General features: G+C 45.4%; 1 protein-coding gene across 6 annotated transcripts in view; it reads left to right on the top strand.

The window, feature by feature from the left end:
- Positions 1–19431, top strand: part of ARHGEF4 (Rho guanine nucleotide exchange factor 4) — a 206718-nt gene that overhangs the window by 173222 nt on the left and 14065 nt on the right. For all 6 annotated transcript variants that reach the window (XM_016949383.3, XM_016949381.3, XM_016949382.3 and 3 more), the window contains one exon: positions 14250–14389. In XM_016949383.3, the coding sequence (XP_016804872.1) occupies positions 14250–14389 (140 nt within the window). The remainder of the gene's footprint in view (positions 1–14249; positions 14390–19431) is intronic.

Here is a 19431-nt window from a genome sequence, read left to right as displayed (position 1 = left end):
ACCTCCTAGATTAAAGCAATTCTCCCACCTCAGCCTTCCAAGCAGCTGGGATTACAGGCACATGCCGCCACACCCAGCTAATTTTTGTATTTTTAGTAGATACGGGATTTCACCATGTTGGCCAGGCTGGTCTCAAACTCCTGAGCTCAAGTGACCCACCCGCGTCTGCCTCCCAAAGTGCTGAGATTACAGGCGTGAGCCACCACACCCGGCCTAATTTGTTTTAAATAACTAGCTCAGCTATAATCTACCATGAACAATGATGGTGTTTTATTTGGTATTTAAATAATTTTTGTAATGAAAATTGTTAATCATGACATGATTTATTTTATTGCAGAGCATTAGGGTGAAAATAATGAAAATTTTCATTAAAGGAATATGTGACATAACTTCATTATATTATATACAGTGTTGTATTGATTTGCCAAAACTTGTAATTTGGTAACGATATTGCATTCCTTGGGTTTGTACTCCAAAAGTCTATGATCTAAAATGTTGAGTTGCAGGCTGGTTCTGTTCAGTGAAAAATGAAAATGATTACCTGAATTTTGCAGCAACCTAAACTTAGAGGAACAGCTGTTCACATCCCTGGCACTTCACATTTGCCTAACATAACACTACCATGTGTCAGAAACCATGCTTCACTTACTGCTAAATCATGACGCAGCCATGTTTTATGTAATTACTTTTTAAAGTAATTGTGACCACAAAGTCTTGTTTGTACATGAAGACCTGACCTTTGACTGATTTCCCAGGTTAGAAAAAGTCCTGCTGGAATTTTGATAGGAATTGCATTAAACCTATGCATCCATTTGGAAGCAACTGAAATCTTTATCCAGTTGAGCCCTCCCATCCATGAACACAGAATGTCTCTCCATATTTAGATCCTCTTTGATTTCTTTCAGTGCTCCGTTATTTTAAAGCAAGTCCCAGACATCACGTAATTTGATCTGTAAATAGCGTAGTATATGTCTTAAAACATAAGGTCTCTTTCTCTCTGTGCCACACTTTCTTCTCTGGCATTTTAAAAGCAGTGGTCTCCCTGAGGTGGGGATTGAAACAGATTTCTTGTAGGAGTCACTGCTTTTCTTGGCTAAAGGCTCCTCTTACCTTCAGTGAGATGGCACGACAGCACCAAATAGCCAGGGGTCCTTGGAGGGAGAGTAGGGGCAGCAAGGGGGTCCTCCTGGTGTAGGCAGAACGGCTAGAGACCCAGGGCAGGAGAGGTGTGGAGAGCGATGGGCACTGAGAGACGGGGAGCAGTTTTCCCCTGCCCTGGCTGCGGGTTGCCTGAGGGACCTCAGCATGTCTCACCTGTGTGTGAGCTGCGGGGCCTAGATCTGTGGGGCGCACCTAATGATACCTGCCTCAGGTAGGCTGGAGTCACACACACACAGCAGAAGGAGGGTTGTATGTTCTCAGAAAAAGTTATTTTCCCCCCACCAGGAAGAGAACTGGGAGACGAAGGAGCCTGAGGGAAGCTCAGTTTCTCCCAGGAGGGCCCAGACGCAGGTCTCCGCAGCAGAGCGCATTCCCACTTGGGACTGTAGATGGCTCAGAGTTTCTGTTGCCAAAGGAACAAAGCTCTCCAAATCTGAGGTTTTCAGTGAGCCGTTTGTACAACCTAAAAATTAAAAATCTGGAGCTGAGATGACTAAATGTAGTATTGGATCCTGAAACAGAAAAAGGCCATTTGGGAGAACCTGAGGAAATCTGAACAAAATCTGGACATCAGTGACTATCAGAGTCAGTGTTACTCTGTTCGCATGACAAATGTGCCATGCTAGTGTGAGACCTTATGGTCGGGGAGCCCTGGTGTGGGTGCCTGGGAACTCTGTGCTGGTTGACCGGTTGTTCTGTAAATCTAAAACTGTTCTTTAGAAGTCTATCAAAAATAACCTTTTTAAAAAACAAAAGCTAGTCTGGGTGCAAGTGGCTCACGCTTGGAATCCCAGCACTTTGGGAAGCCAAGGGCGGATCACCTGAGGTCAGGAGTTCAAGACCAGCCTAGCGAACATGGCAAAACCCCATCTCTACTAAAAATAGAAACAAACTCAGTCCAGTGCAGAGAGCCCAGTGACCTGGCTGGCCGGCAAGCTTTGGCCCCTTGTGAGCGTGTGAAGAAACTTCACCTCTCTGGGCCCCAGCTTCCTCATCTGTAGAATGGACACATCATTTCGCCTTCCTTGTTCATGTCGCAAGGATGAAGTGAGAGGCCCCTGTAGGGCCACACCCGGACACGTATCCCAGTCCCGCAGCGCAGAGCCACCGGGGAGCCTACACCTGCCGTTGTGCCCGGGCAGGGACCACATGCATGCCAGGGCTCCCCGGGAGCCTCACCTCTCACCCTCCTTCTTGCTTCTCACTCTACTCCAGCCACTCTGCAGTTCTTCCATGACCAGCAGCAACCCCACCCTCTTGCTTCTGGGACTAGATGCTGTCCCTGTTGCCTGGAACACTCTTCACCCCCCTTGCTATCCCGACACGTCCCAACGTGCCCCACCGGGATCTCCCAGGCCTGGTTGGGCCTCCTGTGCCTGTGGTTTCCCAGCATCATCACGCAACATTATTTGTTTAACTCCCTTATTTCCTGCCAGACCCCCCATCACCTTCACATTGCATCCTGAGAACCCTGCGTGTGTCTGTGGCGCATACCCAGTGGGCTCTGGATAAATACATTTGAGTGAATTCAGAAAGCAGTGAACCAATGCGCAGACGTGAACTGGAAGCCCCTGGCTGTTTGGTGCTGGATGAACAGCCAGGCCGCCTGCACCCTGCCCAGTGCCCCCCATGCCCAGATTCCTGTTTCTACTCCAAGACTGTATGCCAGACTCTTTAGAGAAATTTCTCAAAGGGCCCCAAGGCCATGTCAAAGACTGCATTGCCTGCATTTGCTGGAGCAGAGCTCAGTAAGTCAGTACTCACTTTGTTAATGGCTTTTGATGGACAGCAGTGGATCTCAAATTTGAGCATGCACCAGAGTCATCCAGAGGGCTATGCAGACACAACCTGGGGGCCCCACCCCAGAGTTTCTGATTCAGTGGGTCTGGGGACGGGTCTCAAGGATTTGCATCTCTACCAAGTTCCCTAAGTGCTGCTGCTGGTCTGGGGACCACACTTTGAGAACCACTGACTTGCAGGGCAGTAGGTCAGCATGGGAAAGAGATGCATAGGGAGGACATTCCTCCACCTCTCTCCCTGGGTGGGCAGAGCTACCTGCCTTCCCTTGTAAGGGGAAGCAGAAAATTGTTTGGCTGCTGTTCACCAGAGGCAAAGGCACCCTCACTGAGCATTTATCTAGAATCTAGAGCTCTTAGCTGCTGTGCTGTCTAAACACTGTTGGAATTTCAGAATGAATCAGAGACTGCTGACTTGTCTTCCTATAAAAAATTTAAAATCCAAAATCAAGACTGGCCTTTGTGTTGCTGGGCCATGTTGTTTTTGTTCATTTATTCACCTGCATACACCGTGGGGCACATGGTCCCATCCTTTAACGCTTTCCTATGAATTAGCTGTGTGAGACCCACAGTAGCTTTGTAAGAGAGTTTGAGCCCAGTCTAAGCAGACAAGTGACTGGCTCTCCCACTGGCTGTTTGCACAGAGCCTGGATCTCCTGGCTTCAGTCCCGGAGTCCTTCCCCCACCTTCACCTTCACTCCCTCTCCCACGAATGCCTGCTCAACCTTCCGTTCATGCAGTTGTGAAACCCTCAGGAAACACCTCCTCAATCCCACACCCTGTGCTGGGAGCTGGAATGTAAAATGATGAGTAAAAGTACTGGGAGACTCATGTTGAAACTCGCTTTTCTTTTCTCCCAGGCTGCAAATTTGCTAGATGAACAATCATTTTGTGAACTGCTGAGACCCCAGCTGGGACTACTGAAAAGCCAAGAAAAGTAGTGACTCCTACAAGAAATCTGTTTTATTCCCCTCGAGAGACCATTGCTTTTAAAATACCCCAGAAAAGAAAGTGTAGCAGCAAGACAGAGAGGGAGAGCGAGGGAAAGAGATGCCTTGCCTTTTAAGACATATACTATGCTATTCACAGATCAAATTATGTGATGTCTGGGACTTGTTTAAAATAGCAGAGAACTGAAAGAAATCAAAGAGGATCTAAATATGGAGAGAGATTCTGTGTTCATGGATGGGAGGGCTCAACAGAGTAAAGATTTCAGTTGTCTCCGAGTTGATATGTAGGTTTAATGTAATTCCTATCAAAATCTCAGCAGGATTTTTTTCTAGCTATAGACAAGATTATTCTAAAATTTATATGGAAAGGCAAAGGAACAGGAATAGCTAAAACAGGAGGCCAGGGGAGGAAACAAAAAAGAATAGCTAAAACATTTCTGAAAAGAGGAATTAAGTAAGATGAACCACTCTACCAAATTTCAAGAATTATTTTATACCCACAGAAAACAAGACCATTTGGTATGAGAGGTGGATGAACACATTGATCAATGGGACAGAATAGAAAATCCAGAAATAGTGCCAAACAAGTACAGCCAATTTAAACAATTGTGGTATAATCCACATGCCACTGTTATTTTCATATTTTGTTATTCTTGTTGTTTTTGTAATGACCATACTAAGGATGAACTGGCATACCGCTGTGATTTTTATTTGCATTTCCCTAATGATTAGTGATGTCGTATGTCCTTATTTATATGCTATTGACCATTCGTATGTCTTCTTTGAAGAAATGTCTATTCAAATCCTTTGCCTAATTTTGAGTTGGGCTAGTTTTTGAGTTTTTTGTTTGTTTTGTTTTTTGAGTTGTGGGAGTTTTTCAAAAATGTATTCTGGATGTTATTCCCTTATCAGATATATGATTTGCAGATATTTTCTTCCATACTATGGGTTGCCTTTTCTCTCTTGATACTGTCCTTTAATGCACAAAAGATTTAAATTTTGATACAGTTCAATTTACCTATTTTTTTCCTGTTGCCTGTGCTTTTGGTCTTATATCCAAGAAATTATTTACAGATTCACTGCTGTAAAGCTTTCCCCTGTTTTCTTCTAAGAGTCTTATAGTTTTAACTTTTATATTTAGGACTTTGTCCATTTTGAGTTAATTTTTATGTGTGTTAGGTAAGGGTTTAACTTCATTATTTTGCATTTGGATATCCAGCTTCCCAACACTGTTCGCTGTAAAGACTGTCTTTTCCCTCACAGTGTTAGCACCTTTGTCGAAAATCAATTGACCACATATGGGAGGGTTTATTTCTGGATCCTCTATTCAGTTCTGTTGGTCTATATATCTATCCTTATGCCATTTCCACATTATTTGATTATTGTGACTTTGTAGTAAGTTTTGAAATCAGGAAATGCGGGTCCTCCAACTTTGTTTTTTTCAAAATAATTTTGGCTAGTCAGGACCCCTTGAGATTCCATATGAATTTTAATCATGAATTTTTCTATGTGTGTAAAAAAAATGCCACTGGGGCCGGGCGCAGTGGCTCATGCCTGTAATCTCAGCATTTTGGGAGGCTGAGGTGGGTGGATCACCTGAGGTTGGGAGTTCGAGACCAGCCTGACCAACATGGAGAAACCCTGTCTATACTAAAAATACAAGATTATCTCGGTGTGGTGTCACATGCCTGTAATCCCAGCTACCTGGGAGGCTGAGGCATAAGAATCGCTTGAACCGGGGAGGCGGAGGTTGCCGTGAGCTGAGATCGTGCCATTGCACTGCAGCCTGGGCAACAAGAGTGAAACTCTGTCTCAAAAAAAAAAAAGTCATTGGATTTGTATAGGAATGCATTGAATACACAGATTGCTTTAGGTGGTATTGCCATCTTAAATATATTAAGACTTTCAATTTATGAACATGGGACGTCTTTCTTTGCTTTTTTTTTTTTCCAGCAATGTTTTGTAGCTTTTATTCTACACATCTTTGGCCTCCTTGGTTAAGTTTATTCCTAAGTATTTTATTCTTTGGTTTCTGTTTTTGTTTTTGTTTTTTTGAGACGGAGTCGCGCTCTGTCGCCCAGGCTGGAGTGCAGTGGCGCGATCTCAGCTCACTGCAAGCTCCGCCTCCCGGGTTCATGCCATTCTCCTGCCTCAGCCTCCTGAATAGCTGGGACTACAGGCGCCCGCTACCACGGCCGGCTAATTTTTTTGTATTTTTAGTAAAGACGGGGTTTCACTGTGTTAGCCAGGATGGTCTCGATCTCCTGACCTTGTGATCCGCCCGCCTCGGCCTCTCAAAGTGCTGGGATTACAGGCGTGAGCCACCATGCCCGGCCAGTATTTTATTCTTTTTAATGCTATTCTAATGAAATTTTCTAAAGTTTCCTTTTCAGATTACTCATTGCAAATATACAGAAATAAAACTGATTTTTGTGTGTTAATTTATATTCTGTAGCCTTGCTGAATTTTAGTAGCTTTAATAATTTTATTGTGGATTCTTTAAGGTATGCTACATATAAGAAGATGTCATCTGCAAACAGATAATTTTATTTTTCCTTTTCAATGTGGATGTCCTTTATTCTTTTTCTTCACTTTATTTTATTTATTATACTTTAAGTTTTAGGGTACATGTGCACAATGTGCAGGTTTGTTACATATGGATACATGTGCCATGTTGGTGTGCTGCACCCATTAACTCTTCATTTAACATTAGGTATATCTCCTAATGCTATCCCTCCCCCCTCCCCCCACCCCACAACAGGCCCCAGTGTGTGATGTTCCCCTTCCTGTGTCCATGTGTTCTCATTGTTCAATTCCCACCTATGAGTGAGAACATGCGGTGTTCGGTTTTTTGTCCTTGCGATAGTTTGCTGAGAATGATGGTTTCCAGCTTCATCCATGTCCCTTTACAAAGGACATGAACTCATCCTTTTTTATGGCTGCATAGTATTTCATGGTGTATATGTGCCACATTTTCTTAATCCAGTCTGTCGTTGTTGGACATTTGGGTTGGTTCCAAGTCTTTGCTATTGTGAATAGTGCTGCAATAAACTTACCTGTGCATGTGTCTTTATAGCAGCATGTTTTATAATCCTTTGAGTATATACCCAGTAATGGGATGGCTGGGTCAAATGGTATTTCTAGTTCTAGATCCCTGAGGAATCGCCACACTGACTTCCACAATGGTTGAACTAGTTTACAGTCCCACCAACAGTGTAAAAGTGTTCCTATTTCTCCACATCCTCTCCAGCACCTGTTCTTTCCTGACTTTTTAATGCTCGCCATTCTAACTGGTGTGAGATGGTATCTCATTGTTTTGATTTGCATTTCTCTGATGGCCAGTGATGATGAGCATTTTTTCATGTGTCTTTTGGCTGCATAAATGTCTTCGTTTGAGAAGTGTCTGTTCATATCCTTTGCCCACTTTTTGATGGGGTTGTTTTTTTCTTGTAAATTTGTTTGAGTTCATTGTAGATTCTGGATATTAGCCCTTTGTCAGATAAGTAGGTTGCAAAAATGTTCTCCCATTCTGTAGGTTGCCTGTTCACTCTGATGGTAGTTTCTTTTGCTGTGCAGAATCCTAAGCCAAAAGAACAAAGCAGGAGGCATCACGCTACCTGACTTCAAACTATACTACAAGGCTACAGTAACCAAAACAGCATGATACTGGTACCAAAACAGAGATATAGACCAATGGAACAGAACAGAGCCCTCAGAAATAATGCCCCATATCTACAACTATCTGATCTTTGACAAACCTGACAAAAACAAGAAATGGGGAAAGGATTCCCCATTTAATAAATGGTGCTGGGAAAACTGGCTAGCCATATGTAGAAAGCTGAAACTGGATCCCTTCCTTACACCTTATACAAAAATTAATTCAAGATGGATTAAAGACTTAAATGTTAGACTTAAAACCATAAAAACCCTAGAAGAAAACCTAGGCATTACCATTCAGGACATAGGCATGGGCAAGGACTTCATGACTAAAACACCGAAAGCAATGGCAACAAAAGCCAAAATTGACAAATGGGATCTAATTAAACTAAAGAGCTTCTTTATTTCTTTTTCTTGACTGGTCTCACCAGGACTTACACTACTATGTTGAATAGAAGTGGAGAAAGCAGGCATCCTTGTCTCGTTCCTCATCTTAGTGATACAGCTTTCCGTCTTCCATCGCTGAGTATGATGTTGGCTGTGAGATTTTCATATGTGGCCTTTATCACATTGAGGACTTTTCCTTCTATTTCTAGTTTATTGAATGTTTTATCGTAAAAACCTGGTCAATGCTTTTTCTGCATAGATTGAGATAATCATGTATTTTTCCTTCATTCTGTTAATTTAGTGTATTATATTGATTTGCTCTCCTATGTTGACCCCTCCTTGTATTCCAGAAATAAATTCCATTTGGTCCTGGTATATAATCCTTTCAATATGCTGCTGAATTCCATTTCCTAGTATTTTGTTGAGGATTTTTGCATCTATATTCATAAGGGATATTAGTCTGTAGTCTTCTTGTAGTTTCTTTGTCTGGGTTTATTATCAAAGCAATAGTGATGTTATAGAATGAGTTGGGAAGTATTCCTTCCTCTTCAATATTTTTGGAAGAATTTGAGAAGAATTGGTGTTGATTAGACTTTAAATATTTGGTAGAATTCACTACCAGATGGTAGAAGCCATCTGGCCCTGGGCTTTTCTTTATTGGAAGTTTTTTTTATTACTCTTCAATTTCCCTACCAATTATAGATCTATTCTGATTTCCTATTTCTTCTTGAGTCAGTTTTGGTAGATTATGTGTTTCTAGAAAGTTTCCATTTCATCTAGTTTATTTAATTTGCTATTGTACAACAGTTCATGGTATTCTCTTATAATCATTTTTATTTCTGTAAAATAGGTAGTCATGTCTTACTTTGCTCATCAAAACTTTTGATTTTTTACAAAGGTACAAAAGCAATTCGGTGGAGAAATGATATTCTTTTCACAAATGATGCCAGAAATAATACCATTAGACCATCCATAGGTGATGAAAATGAACCTTGACCTAAGCTTCACACATTATACAAAAAAAAAAAAAAAAAAACCCACACACAAAATGAATTGTAGATTTCCATGTAAAACTTTTAGAAGAAAACATTAAGAGAAAATCCTTGAGAACTAGGGTTTGGCAAAGAGTTCTTAGACATGACACCAAAAGCATGACTCATAAAAGGAAAATTTGAGAAATTGAACATTATAACAATTTTAAACTTTGGCACTATGAAAACCCTTTTTAAGGCAATGAAAAGATAAGCTACAGACTGAGAGAAAATACTCGCAAACCTCTTATCTGACAAATAACTCAAATATATAAAGAACTCTCTGAGCCAGGTGTGGTAGCACAAGCCTGTGATCCCAGCTACTTGGGAACTGAGGTGGGAGGATCACTTGAGCCCAGGAGTTCAAGACCAGCCTGGGCAACATGGTGAAACCCTGTCTCAAAAAAAAAAAAAAAAAGAACTTTCAAAGTTCAACATTAAAACACCAATTATTAAATAGGCAAAAGAGGGCAAGGCATGATGGTTTACACTTGTAATCTCAGCACTTTGGGAGGCTGAGGCAGGAGGATCACTTGAGGCCAGGAGCTCATGACTAGCCTGGGCAACATAGCGAGACACCGTCTCTACGAAAGTTTTTTCAGAAAATTAGGCAAGTGTGGTGGTGTGAGCCTGTAATACCAGCTACTCAGGAGGTTGAGGTGAGAGGATCCCTTGAGCTCAGGAGTTTGAGGCTGCAGTGAGCCATGATCATGCCCCTGCACTCCAGCCTAGGCAACAAAGCAAGACGTCATCTTAAAAAAAATAGGCAAAAGACATAAAGAGATATATCACCAAAGAGGATATATGGCAAGTAAGCACATGAAAAGATGTTCAACATCGTCAGCCTTTCAGGAAATGAAAATTGACACCATGATGAGATATCACTATACACCTATCAGAATACCTAAAATATAAAATAGTGACAATACCAAATGCTGCTGAAGATTCAGAGAAAGTGATCTCTGAGACGTTGAGAGTAATAGGAACGTAAAATAGCACAACCACTCTGGAAAATAGTTTGGCAGTTTCTTAAAAGCTAAGTAATCAACTCCCATCTGACCCAGTAATTACACTCCTGGGCATTTATCTCAGAGAAATGAAAACTTATGTTCACACGAACCCCTGCTGGTGAATTATCATAGCAGCTGTATTCATAATAGGAATAGTTGGAAACAATCCACATATCCTTAAACAGGTGAATAGTTAAACCAACAGTGGCATGGAATGCCATGGAATTCCATGGAATGACATGGAATATGACTCAACAGTAAAAAGGAATGAAGTATTAATACACATAGCAGCTGGGATAGAGTGCAGGGCATTTGGCTGAGTGAAAAAGCCAACCTCAAAAGCCTACATACAGGTTGCTCTGGTGGCTGTGCAGATCTGCACTGGTGATACAGTGCCATACGCCTATACACACACATTGTACTAAAGTCAGGTTCTTGGCTATGAGATCATACTGGACTTATGAAAGCTAGACCATTGACGGAAACTGGGTGGAGGGTGCACAGTGCCGTCTGTACTATAGTGGTATGCCCTGTGACTCTACAGTCATTTCACAATAAAACATGTTTTGTTTTGTTTTGTTTTGTTTTTTGGGCGGGGGGTGTTTTGAGACGGAATCTTGCTCCATCGCCCAGGCTGGAGTGCAGTGGAGCGATCTCAGCTCACTGCAACCTCCGCCTGCTGGGTTCAAGCAGTTCTCCTGCCTCAGCCTCCTGAGTAGCTAGGACTACAGGTGTGTGCCACCATGCCCGCCTAATTTTCTGTATTTTTAGTAGAGACAGGATTTCACCATGCTGGCCAGGCTGGTCTTGATCTCCTGACCTTATGATCTGCCTGCCTCAGCCTCCCAAAGTGCTGGGATTGCAGGCGTGAGCCACCGCACCCGCCAATAAAAACATATTTTAAGGCCCTAGGGGAGAAGGTATGGCAATTTGACAACTTTTGGTGGATTGCAGTTTGTTGTAGATGTGTATCGTGGTTATGTTTTTTAAAGAAAGAGAGATGGGATCCTTATGTTTCAGAAACATATGCTCTGGTGTTTACAGATGAAATTATATTGTATCTTAGATTTGCCCTAAAAACCATCCAGTCGGGAGGGGAATTAGATGATGAAACAAAAGTGGCCACATGTTGAGAACTGTTGAAGCTGGACAATGACTATACAACGTTCCTTATACTATTTGCTCTCCTTTTGTGTACTTTTGAAACTTTCCATAATAGAAGTTTTTAAACATAAATGAAATAAAAATCATGAGTGTTCCTAGGGACTTGTAGCTGTGTACAAGGTTAGCAGAAGGCCCTTGGCTCCTGCTTGCAAGCTGGGCTCTGGCCACTGCCTCCAGGTCGGAGACAGAGTGTATTAGTCCATTCTCACAGTCCTATAAAAAAATACCTGAGACTGGGTAATTTATGAAGGAAAGAGGTTTAATTGGCTCACAGTTCCACAGGCTTCACAGGACGCATGACAGGGAGGCCTCAGGAAACTTAGATCACAGCGGAAGGTGAAGGGGAAGCAAGTACCTTCACCACATGGCAGCAGGAGAGAGAGTGAGCAAAGGGGGAAGTGCCGCATACTTTTAAACGATCAGATCTCATGAGAACTCATTCACTATCACGAGAACAGCAAGGGGGAAATCCGCCCCCATGATCCAATCACCTTCCACCAGGCCACACCTTTAATTCAACATGAGATTTGGGTGGGGTCACAAATCCAAACCATATCCCTGAGGGTTTCCCAGGTCAGTTCTGGGGACACATGTGGAGCTTTAACTGTTCCTGATGTTGGCTCTGCCAGGCCTTTGGGCTCCACTTTTAAGGAACTTGCCATTTGCCACCCCAGTCATCCTCCCAGCTTCCATCTGTTCAAGTGTTCATCCTTCCATTGGTTTCTTCATCTGTTTCATCACCATTTATGTGTTTCTTCCATCCATCTGTTTACTCATTTATTTACTTAACATTTCCTAAACGTCGACATTACGACATTAACAAATAAGTCATGGCTCCTGCCTTCAAGGAGCTCAGAGTCTATCTGGTTGGGGGGAGTCAGACCAACACAGTGTACAGGGATGCGTTTCCTTCTGCGAGAGTTGCCTGTTCAAGATCCCTGAGAGTAAGATAAGAGTCATGGATGGGACTCTCACAGATGAGAAAATGTCTGAAAAGAGTCTTCAAAGTTCATATTTTCACCTATGTTGGGCCCATGTGGATAATCCAAGATAATCTTCCTATTTTGAGGTCAGCTGATTAGCAGCCCTGGTTTCATCTGCAACCTTAATTCCTCTTTAATTCCTCACGTAACATAACATATTCACAGGCTCTGGAGATGCCATCTTTTCATCTTTTGGAGACCATTATTGTGCCTCCTGCAAGAAGAGAGTCCAGATGCAGACCCAGCTATCTAGAATCTCAACTCAAGGACAGAGCAGACATTGTAGGTCCATGGGAAAGGACTGGCCATTCCATGAATGGTGCCAAGACCATTGATTATCCTTACAGAAGAAAGAAATTGGTTTCCAACCTCACTCTATACCACAAAAATCATTTCCAGGTGGATTAACAGCATACATATCAAAAGAAAAGTTATAAAACATTAAAGGATAACAGAGAAGAATATCATTATGACTGAGGTTGGAAAGAATTTCCTAGACACAGAAAACATACACCAAATAGGACTAGATTGACAGATTTGTCTATATTAAAATTAAGGACTTCTGTTCTTCAAAAGGCACCTTAAAAATAGTAACAAGCCACAAACTGGGAGGAGATAGTTGTGGCACATCTGAGTGACGGAGGTATCTAGAAGTGAGGAAAGGAATGTGTGTGTATACATACATACATGAATACATACATATTTTTATGTCAATGATATGTTAAAGATAAGCAATTCAATAGACAAATGGGTAAAACTCATAAACACTTCACATTAAAGGAAAATATAAATGGCCCATAGATAAAAGGTCAACTCATTAGTAATCTAAAATGTCAATTAAAATCACAGTAAGATACCATTTCATACCCACTAAACTCAAGAATTTAAATGTCTCGTAATGCCAATCACAAGAGCTGGCTGGGATGTGGAGGGATGGAACATTCTTGCGCCGCTTTCAGGTTCTGGGAAACTATTTGGTGTGCCTAGGACCCAGCAGGGCCACACACACCTAGGCGTCTACACTCAGCAGTGTGAATTCACACCAGGGGTGGTGATTTTCCCCAACTGGACAAATATCTTAGCTATTATGATGGTTTATGGCTCTCCAGAATGCCACATTGCGTAAGCAATACACAATACATTTGTGGTATTGATTTCATAGGGGCAGGAAAGGATTAGGAAAACAACGTGCTCCTTAGTGGGGCCGTTATGAAAGCAGGGTTGAGAAACAATGTCCTAGAGAAACCCTCCAACGCATGCCCAGGAGGCGTGCAGACACTGTCCAGCAGCACCACCACAGCAGCACAGGGAATGACCCACCCTGCTCCAGCAGTACAGCCAACACACAAAATGTGAAAGACTCGTACAACACAAGACTGTGTGGCAGTGAAAATGAAACAATCACAGCTACACACACAGTTGAGTGAAAAGAGCCAGCCAGAGAAGAGTGGATTTGCTGGATCCCTTTAGACAAGGTCAAAACTTAGCATAACTGACAGAACTAAATGCTAAGACAAAGGCATGGGAGTGATTTATTACAAGTTCTAACTCTTGAATATCTCTACAGGAGGGAGATGGGAATGGGACTGGAATGGAGTATACAAGATATGGAAGGTCAAGTTTCTGGTGTTTTTCTTAAGTAGAGTGATGGGTATCAGGACTGTTCATTGTATTAAATTTCAAACCATATTTGCATGTATGTAACTATGTTTTCTTTGAATACACACATATATATTGCATAACAAAATGTTAACATTTTTCCTAAGGGCCTGTACTATAGCCAACACAATGGAAAATGGTTTGTCACTGAATACAACCTAAGGGGCTCTCGAGCTGTGTGATGGTGAATACTTATGTTTCCTTGTCAGCCAAGTTGCTGTAGACTGGGTGATGGGTGACTAATGGTGGTGGTGTGAGTGAGTTGGTGCATTCTTTCACCCAGGCCACATGTTTGTGGCAAGGATGGTTTGAGAACCTAGCCCTGCAACCTGCATGCTCCCCCTGCAGAAGCAGCATTTGTCCTGAACCCACTGGGCTCCTTCTCCACGTGTTCTCCCCTCAGCCCTTCCCAGCCCAGCCCCCTTTGCCCAGCTGCTGTCTCTCCTTCCAGCCATGCCTGATGGAGCTCTGGACACAGCTGTCCGCGCTGACGAAGTGGGAAGCGAGGAGGACCTGTATGATGACCTGCACAGCTCCAGCCACCACTACAGCCACCCTGGAGGGGGTGGGGAGCAGCTGGCTATCAATGAGGTAGGGTCAGGGCTGCACGGGCAGAGGGAGGGACAGGCTGGGGCTACAGGCTAGATTCCAGCACGCTAATGCAGGCCAGATGCCCACAGTCCACGTTCCATGTGGCTGCTGGTGGTGCTGGCCATACACAGCGCAGTTTCAGCCTGCAGTCCTCATTTGGGATGTGGTGTCAAGAGCACGGTTTGTCCAACACAGGACTCCCTGTGCCCTCCTGAGGCCCACAGAGCAGATGCAATGCCAGTGTGCTGGTCCACCTTATGGGGCTGTCCTAGTGAGCAGCTGTCAAGAGCCATCCCAGCTGGAGGAGTCCTACTTAGTAGAAGGGAGGCTAGGGCTTCTCCAGTCACTCCAGCCCCTGACCCTCCAACCAGCCATCTGGGCAGGCTGGGAACAAGTCGAGGGAAAAACCATTTTCTCTCCTGACAACAGGAGTTCAGAAGTATTGCTGTTGCTATGACAACTGCGTGCAAGTTGCTGTGTTTTTGCTATTCCTACTGAAGCAGAAGAAATCCGTGAGAATCCTCATCCAGGCAAAACTGGTTCCCATCTGAGTTCTCCCTTTGCATTCCCAATGAGAGAGGAATCGTGATGCTTTAACGCCCCTCTCTTTCTCACTCACCCTCCTACTTTCTCAGCCTCTTTTACTTAACTGGAGGGTGTTGTTGAACGTCATGGAAGTGTAACCAGTTGACCAGCACAAGCACATGCCCATAGCAAATGCCATGTTCTCCAGTCAGGAGGTACTGGTGTGTTTCTGCTTCATTAAAACTGGACTCTGACAACCCAGGATCTTATAGCACTCAGGTTTTTCCTTAAGAAGAGATCAATTTTGGAAGAGTTAGACTTTTCTGTGAATGAATGAGTTGGGGGGCTTCTCAGAAGCCAGTGAGGAGGGTGGCGTCCTCCTTACCCACTGGACAGAGGAGTGGAATCAAAGGCCCATGAACTCCTCCTAGAGGCCCAGCTCTAGATGATGATTTAAAACAGTCATTAAGGGCGGGCATGGTGGCTCACGCCTATAATCTCAGCACTTTGGGAGGCTGAGACGGGTGTATCACCTGAGATCAGGAGTTCGAGACCAGCCTGGCCAACACTGAAACCCCATCTCTACTAAAAATACAAAAATTAGCCAGGCGTGGTGGCGGGCACCTGTAATCCCAGCTACTCGAGAGGCTGAGGCAGGAGAATAGCTTAAACCTGGGAGGCAGAGGTTGCAGTGAGCCAAGATCGTGCCACTGCACTACAGCCTGGGCAACAGAGTGAAACTCCATCTCAAAAATAAAAATAAAACAGTCGTTAAATAATGCGCTACTCAAAATCCATGGTGCATAAAGAATAAACATGTAAATAAGCTTTCCCAACAAAGAAAACCTTTCTCTTTAAGTGCCTCTTCGTAAGCTACTTGGGATGGAAGGTGTTCTGAAATGACGTCACCTGAAGCAGAATTCACAAGGAATGGTTGTGCTTTTCCTTTTTTTTTTTTTTTTTTTGAGATGGAGTCTCACTCTTGTCGCCCAGGCTGGAGTGCATTGGCACAGTGGTCTCGGCTCACTGCAACCTCCGCCTCCCAGGTTCAAGTGATTCTCCTGCCTCAGCCTCCCAAGTAGCTGGGATTACAGGCGCCCACCACCACACCTGGCTAATTTTTGTACTTTTAGTAGAGACAGGGTTTCACCATGTTCGCCAGGCTGGTCTCGAACTCTTGAACTCAGGTGATCTGCCCGTCTTAGCCTCCCAAAGTGCTGGGATTACAAGCGTAAGCCACCACACTCGGCCAGTTGTACTTTCTCTGGAAGACTCAGGCTGCCTCCTCCATCTTGGGGCTCGGTCCAGCAGGGGGACCCCGAGGGGGCCTGTCAGATGTGGGGCATGGAGCACTGAGCAGTGACCGTTTGAGCTGGTTCACATGGCTGTGACACCAGATGGTGTGAGGCTGTGCAGGGCTGATGGCAACTGACTGCACACACCCAGCAGGGTGGGCTCTCAGTACATCTCCAACCACGAGGATGATCATCCCAACCAAAGCCCTCAGGACTCCGGAGAGGTGGGGGTTCCATGGCTGGCCTTATGGCTGCGTTGATCTTGTGTCTGCGTTTCATAGTTGTGTGTCTCCTACCTGAGGATAAAATTATGGATTGTCACATCTTGCTGCTGGCGAAGAGGTGTTTTTTTGGGCTCTGAGTTCCTTGACAAGTTGTTCATTCTAAGATGCTTTGGCCGAGAAAGGCCAAGAGCCAGGACTTCTCTGAAAAAATAACCCAAAAAATGAGGCTCTGTCATCTTTCTGAGGGAAAGGCAGGCAATTTAGATTTGGATTGTGTAAGCGCCTGTTTGGTCCTGTTTGGTTCAGAGGTCTCTCCTGGCATTGGAGGTTGCTGAGCAGACGGAGTGTTGCTGCTTTGCCTTAACATTTAGGGCGCGTGTCCCCAGGGAGAAGGACACACACATCACAGAGGAGAGCAGGAAGTCAGGCAGAGGGAGCCCGTCTCCTGCGATGCTGCAGGCTGGTGCTGGGGAGGCTGGCTCCTGTCCCAGATGGCATCCACGCGCCTCATGAAGGCTCCCAGTGCTTCCAGATCCTCATGTAGAAAGGCTGTCCTGAGAGAGGCAGTAAGAAGGGCAGGCCTGGGCTTGGAGGCCTCTCTGGGTCCAGCGCAGCGCTGCAGCAAGGCCATCTCTGTATTTTGTGGGTGGATGTGACACCAGAGCCCTCACTGTGCCTAGCTTGCACTGCAGACTCAGGAAAGGTGGTGCCTGCCTGTTAGGAGCCGCCAGAAGCATTAAGTGGACTCACTCATCAGAAACTGAAAAGATAAGAAGTGATTGTCCTGCAACAGGCCAGTTCCCGGGCCTTCAGGGCAGCACTCCCACGGGCTCAGCCAGAAGCTTTGCTGGGGGTTAGCGTGACTTTAATATCTAGAGATGAGCAAAGCAACAGGTGTCAGAAAAAAGTCCTTACTAAATAATATTTGGCTTGCCCTAAAATCACACATTCACTTCTATTTTCTAAGAATATGTAGGGGCTAAATTGTGGCCCTTTCTTATCTTTTTGAGCTCTCAGTTGCTTGACAAGTTGTTCATTCTAAGATGCTTTGGCCAAGGAATATCTAAGATGTTTGACATCAACATGAACAAGAAAGGGTCACAATTTAGCCAGATGCCTCCCTCAGAAGGGGAAACCACCTTGCAATTTCCTAAGCAGAACGAATGCAAACCCTCTGGCCTGGAGAGCGGCCCACTCGGGGCAGAGCAGCGAGGCAGTTTGCATTCCAGGTACATGAGGAGTGATTTTTATGCTTGCACACAGATGTGTGTGCACGTGCTGTACATAAAGGGTGTGGGTGTGTGTTGCATACATGTAACGTGTGTAGTGAGTACTTGCGTCAGGGAGGCACCAGGGCCTAGGATGCAGCTGTGCAGAAGCCATGGTCCTGCCTGCAGGGAGCTGCCCACAGGCCGTGTCTGTGTGGGCCCCTGCATTGTCCCGTATGGGCCTGAGGAACGTGCACACAGGCACAATGTCTCGTTCCTTCTGCATTCCTTGAGTTCCCCGTGCCCTGCCCCTCGTGAGTGTCCAGTCCCTGCCAGGCAAATTAAGGAACGCAGACGCTGAGTGTTTTCAGTGCCCAGGAGTGTACTCTCTTCTTCCAGCACTGGCCCCTCTAGGGCCTACCCCCAAGGCCATGGCCCAGGCCTGGGCCTGTCTGTCCAGTTCCTCGCCCTCCCCCTTGACCCTCTTGGGCTGCACTGTGCCCCTGCAGTCAGGCCTGAGGCCACCCTAAGCCCCCTGGACTTTTTCTGAAGCTAAAGCCAGAAGCGCCTGTCAGTGAGAGTGACCACCCAGCTCCCTCCCCACCACCACCACCGTGTGGGCAGTGCTGCCAGTGCGAGCCATGATGTGACCAGGGGAGAGGATGGCCTGGGTCCTGCTGGGAAGGTCTAGGGTCTCCCACTGCCCACTGGCACCTGTGAACAGCAGCCTGTCCCCTGCCTCATGTCTTGCAGCATCCTGTGAGCTGCTTCTGCCCCACCTCATGGAGTGCCTAAGCCCAGCTCATCTTCCAGCCTGGTGAGGATGAGCACGAGGTGTCTGGCGCACTGATAGGCATCAGGCTCCTCTGTGGGGCCGAGGAGGGGGAACAAGAGCCAGGTCGGGCCTGGGGACAGATGTCCCCAGGGCAGGGTCACTGCCCTTGCTCTCCTGGCATTCTCCATGAGACAACCCGAGGATGCTATAGGACATGAGGCCAGCTCTTGGTCACCCCTCATGGAGTCACTCTGACTCGCTCCAGGTGTTTTTGTCTTCCCTGAGTTCCCGTGCCGCTGGACATCCCTCCCCAGTCCTGACCTGGCTCTTATTCCCCCTCCTCAGCCCCAGGGAGGAGCCTGATGGCTGTCAGTGCTGCAGATACCTTGTACTCATCCTCATTAGGCTGGACAGCAAGCTGGGCTTAGGTGCTCCATGAGGCGGGGCAGGAGCAGCTCACAGTCCCTTGGGGCCACTGCTGCCACTTTTGTGCAGGGCTGCAAGGTCACCTGGTGGCCAGCCCCTCCAAAGTGGCTTTCCTCTTCCCTTTGTCCTCCCAAAGCCACAGCACTGGGGGCTCACCCCTCATCTGCCCCAGACACCTATGTCTCCCTTCTGCTTGCACCTCAGTCCTGCCACCAGCCTAGTTGGGCCACTCCCCTCCCTGGTGGGAGCTGTCTGTCCAACCCCTCAAGGGCCTAGGCCTTTTGCCTTCAAGCTTTCTTTTCTTTTCTTTTCTTTCTTTCTTTTTTTTTTTTTTTTTTTTTTTTGAGACGGGGTCTCACTCTGTCACCCAGGCTGGAGTACAGAAGCGTAATCTTGGCTCATTGCAACCTCCACCTCCCAGGCTCAAGTGATCCTCCCACCTCAGTCTTTCTCGTAGCTGGGACTACAGGCACACGCCGCCACTCCTGGCTAATATGTGTATCTTTTGTAGAGATGGAGTTTCACTATGTTGCCCAGGCTGGTCTCGAACTCCTGAGCTCAAGCGATCTGCCCGCCTTGGCTTCGCAAA

The sequence above is a fragment of the Pan troglodytes genome, chromosome 13 (genome assembly GCF_028858775.2).
Source record: "Pan troglodytes isolate AG18354 chromosome 13, NHGRI_mPanTro3-v2.0_pri, whole genome shotgun sequence".
NCBI lineage: Eukaryota > Metazoa > Chordata > Mammalia > Primates > Hominidae > Pan > Pan troglodytes.
Note: the sequence above shows the minus strand (reverse complement) of the source record. Positions and strands in the feature narration are given on the sequence as shown.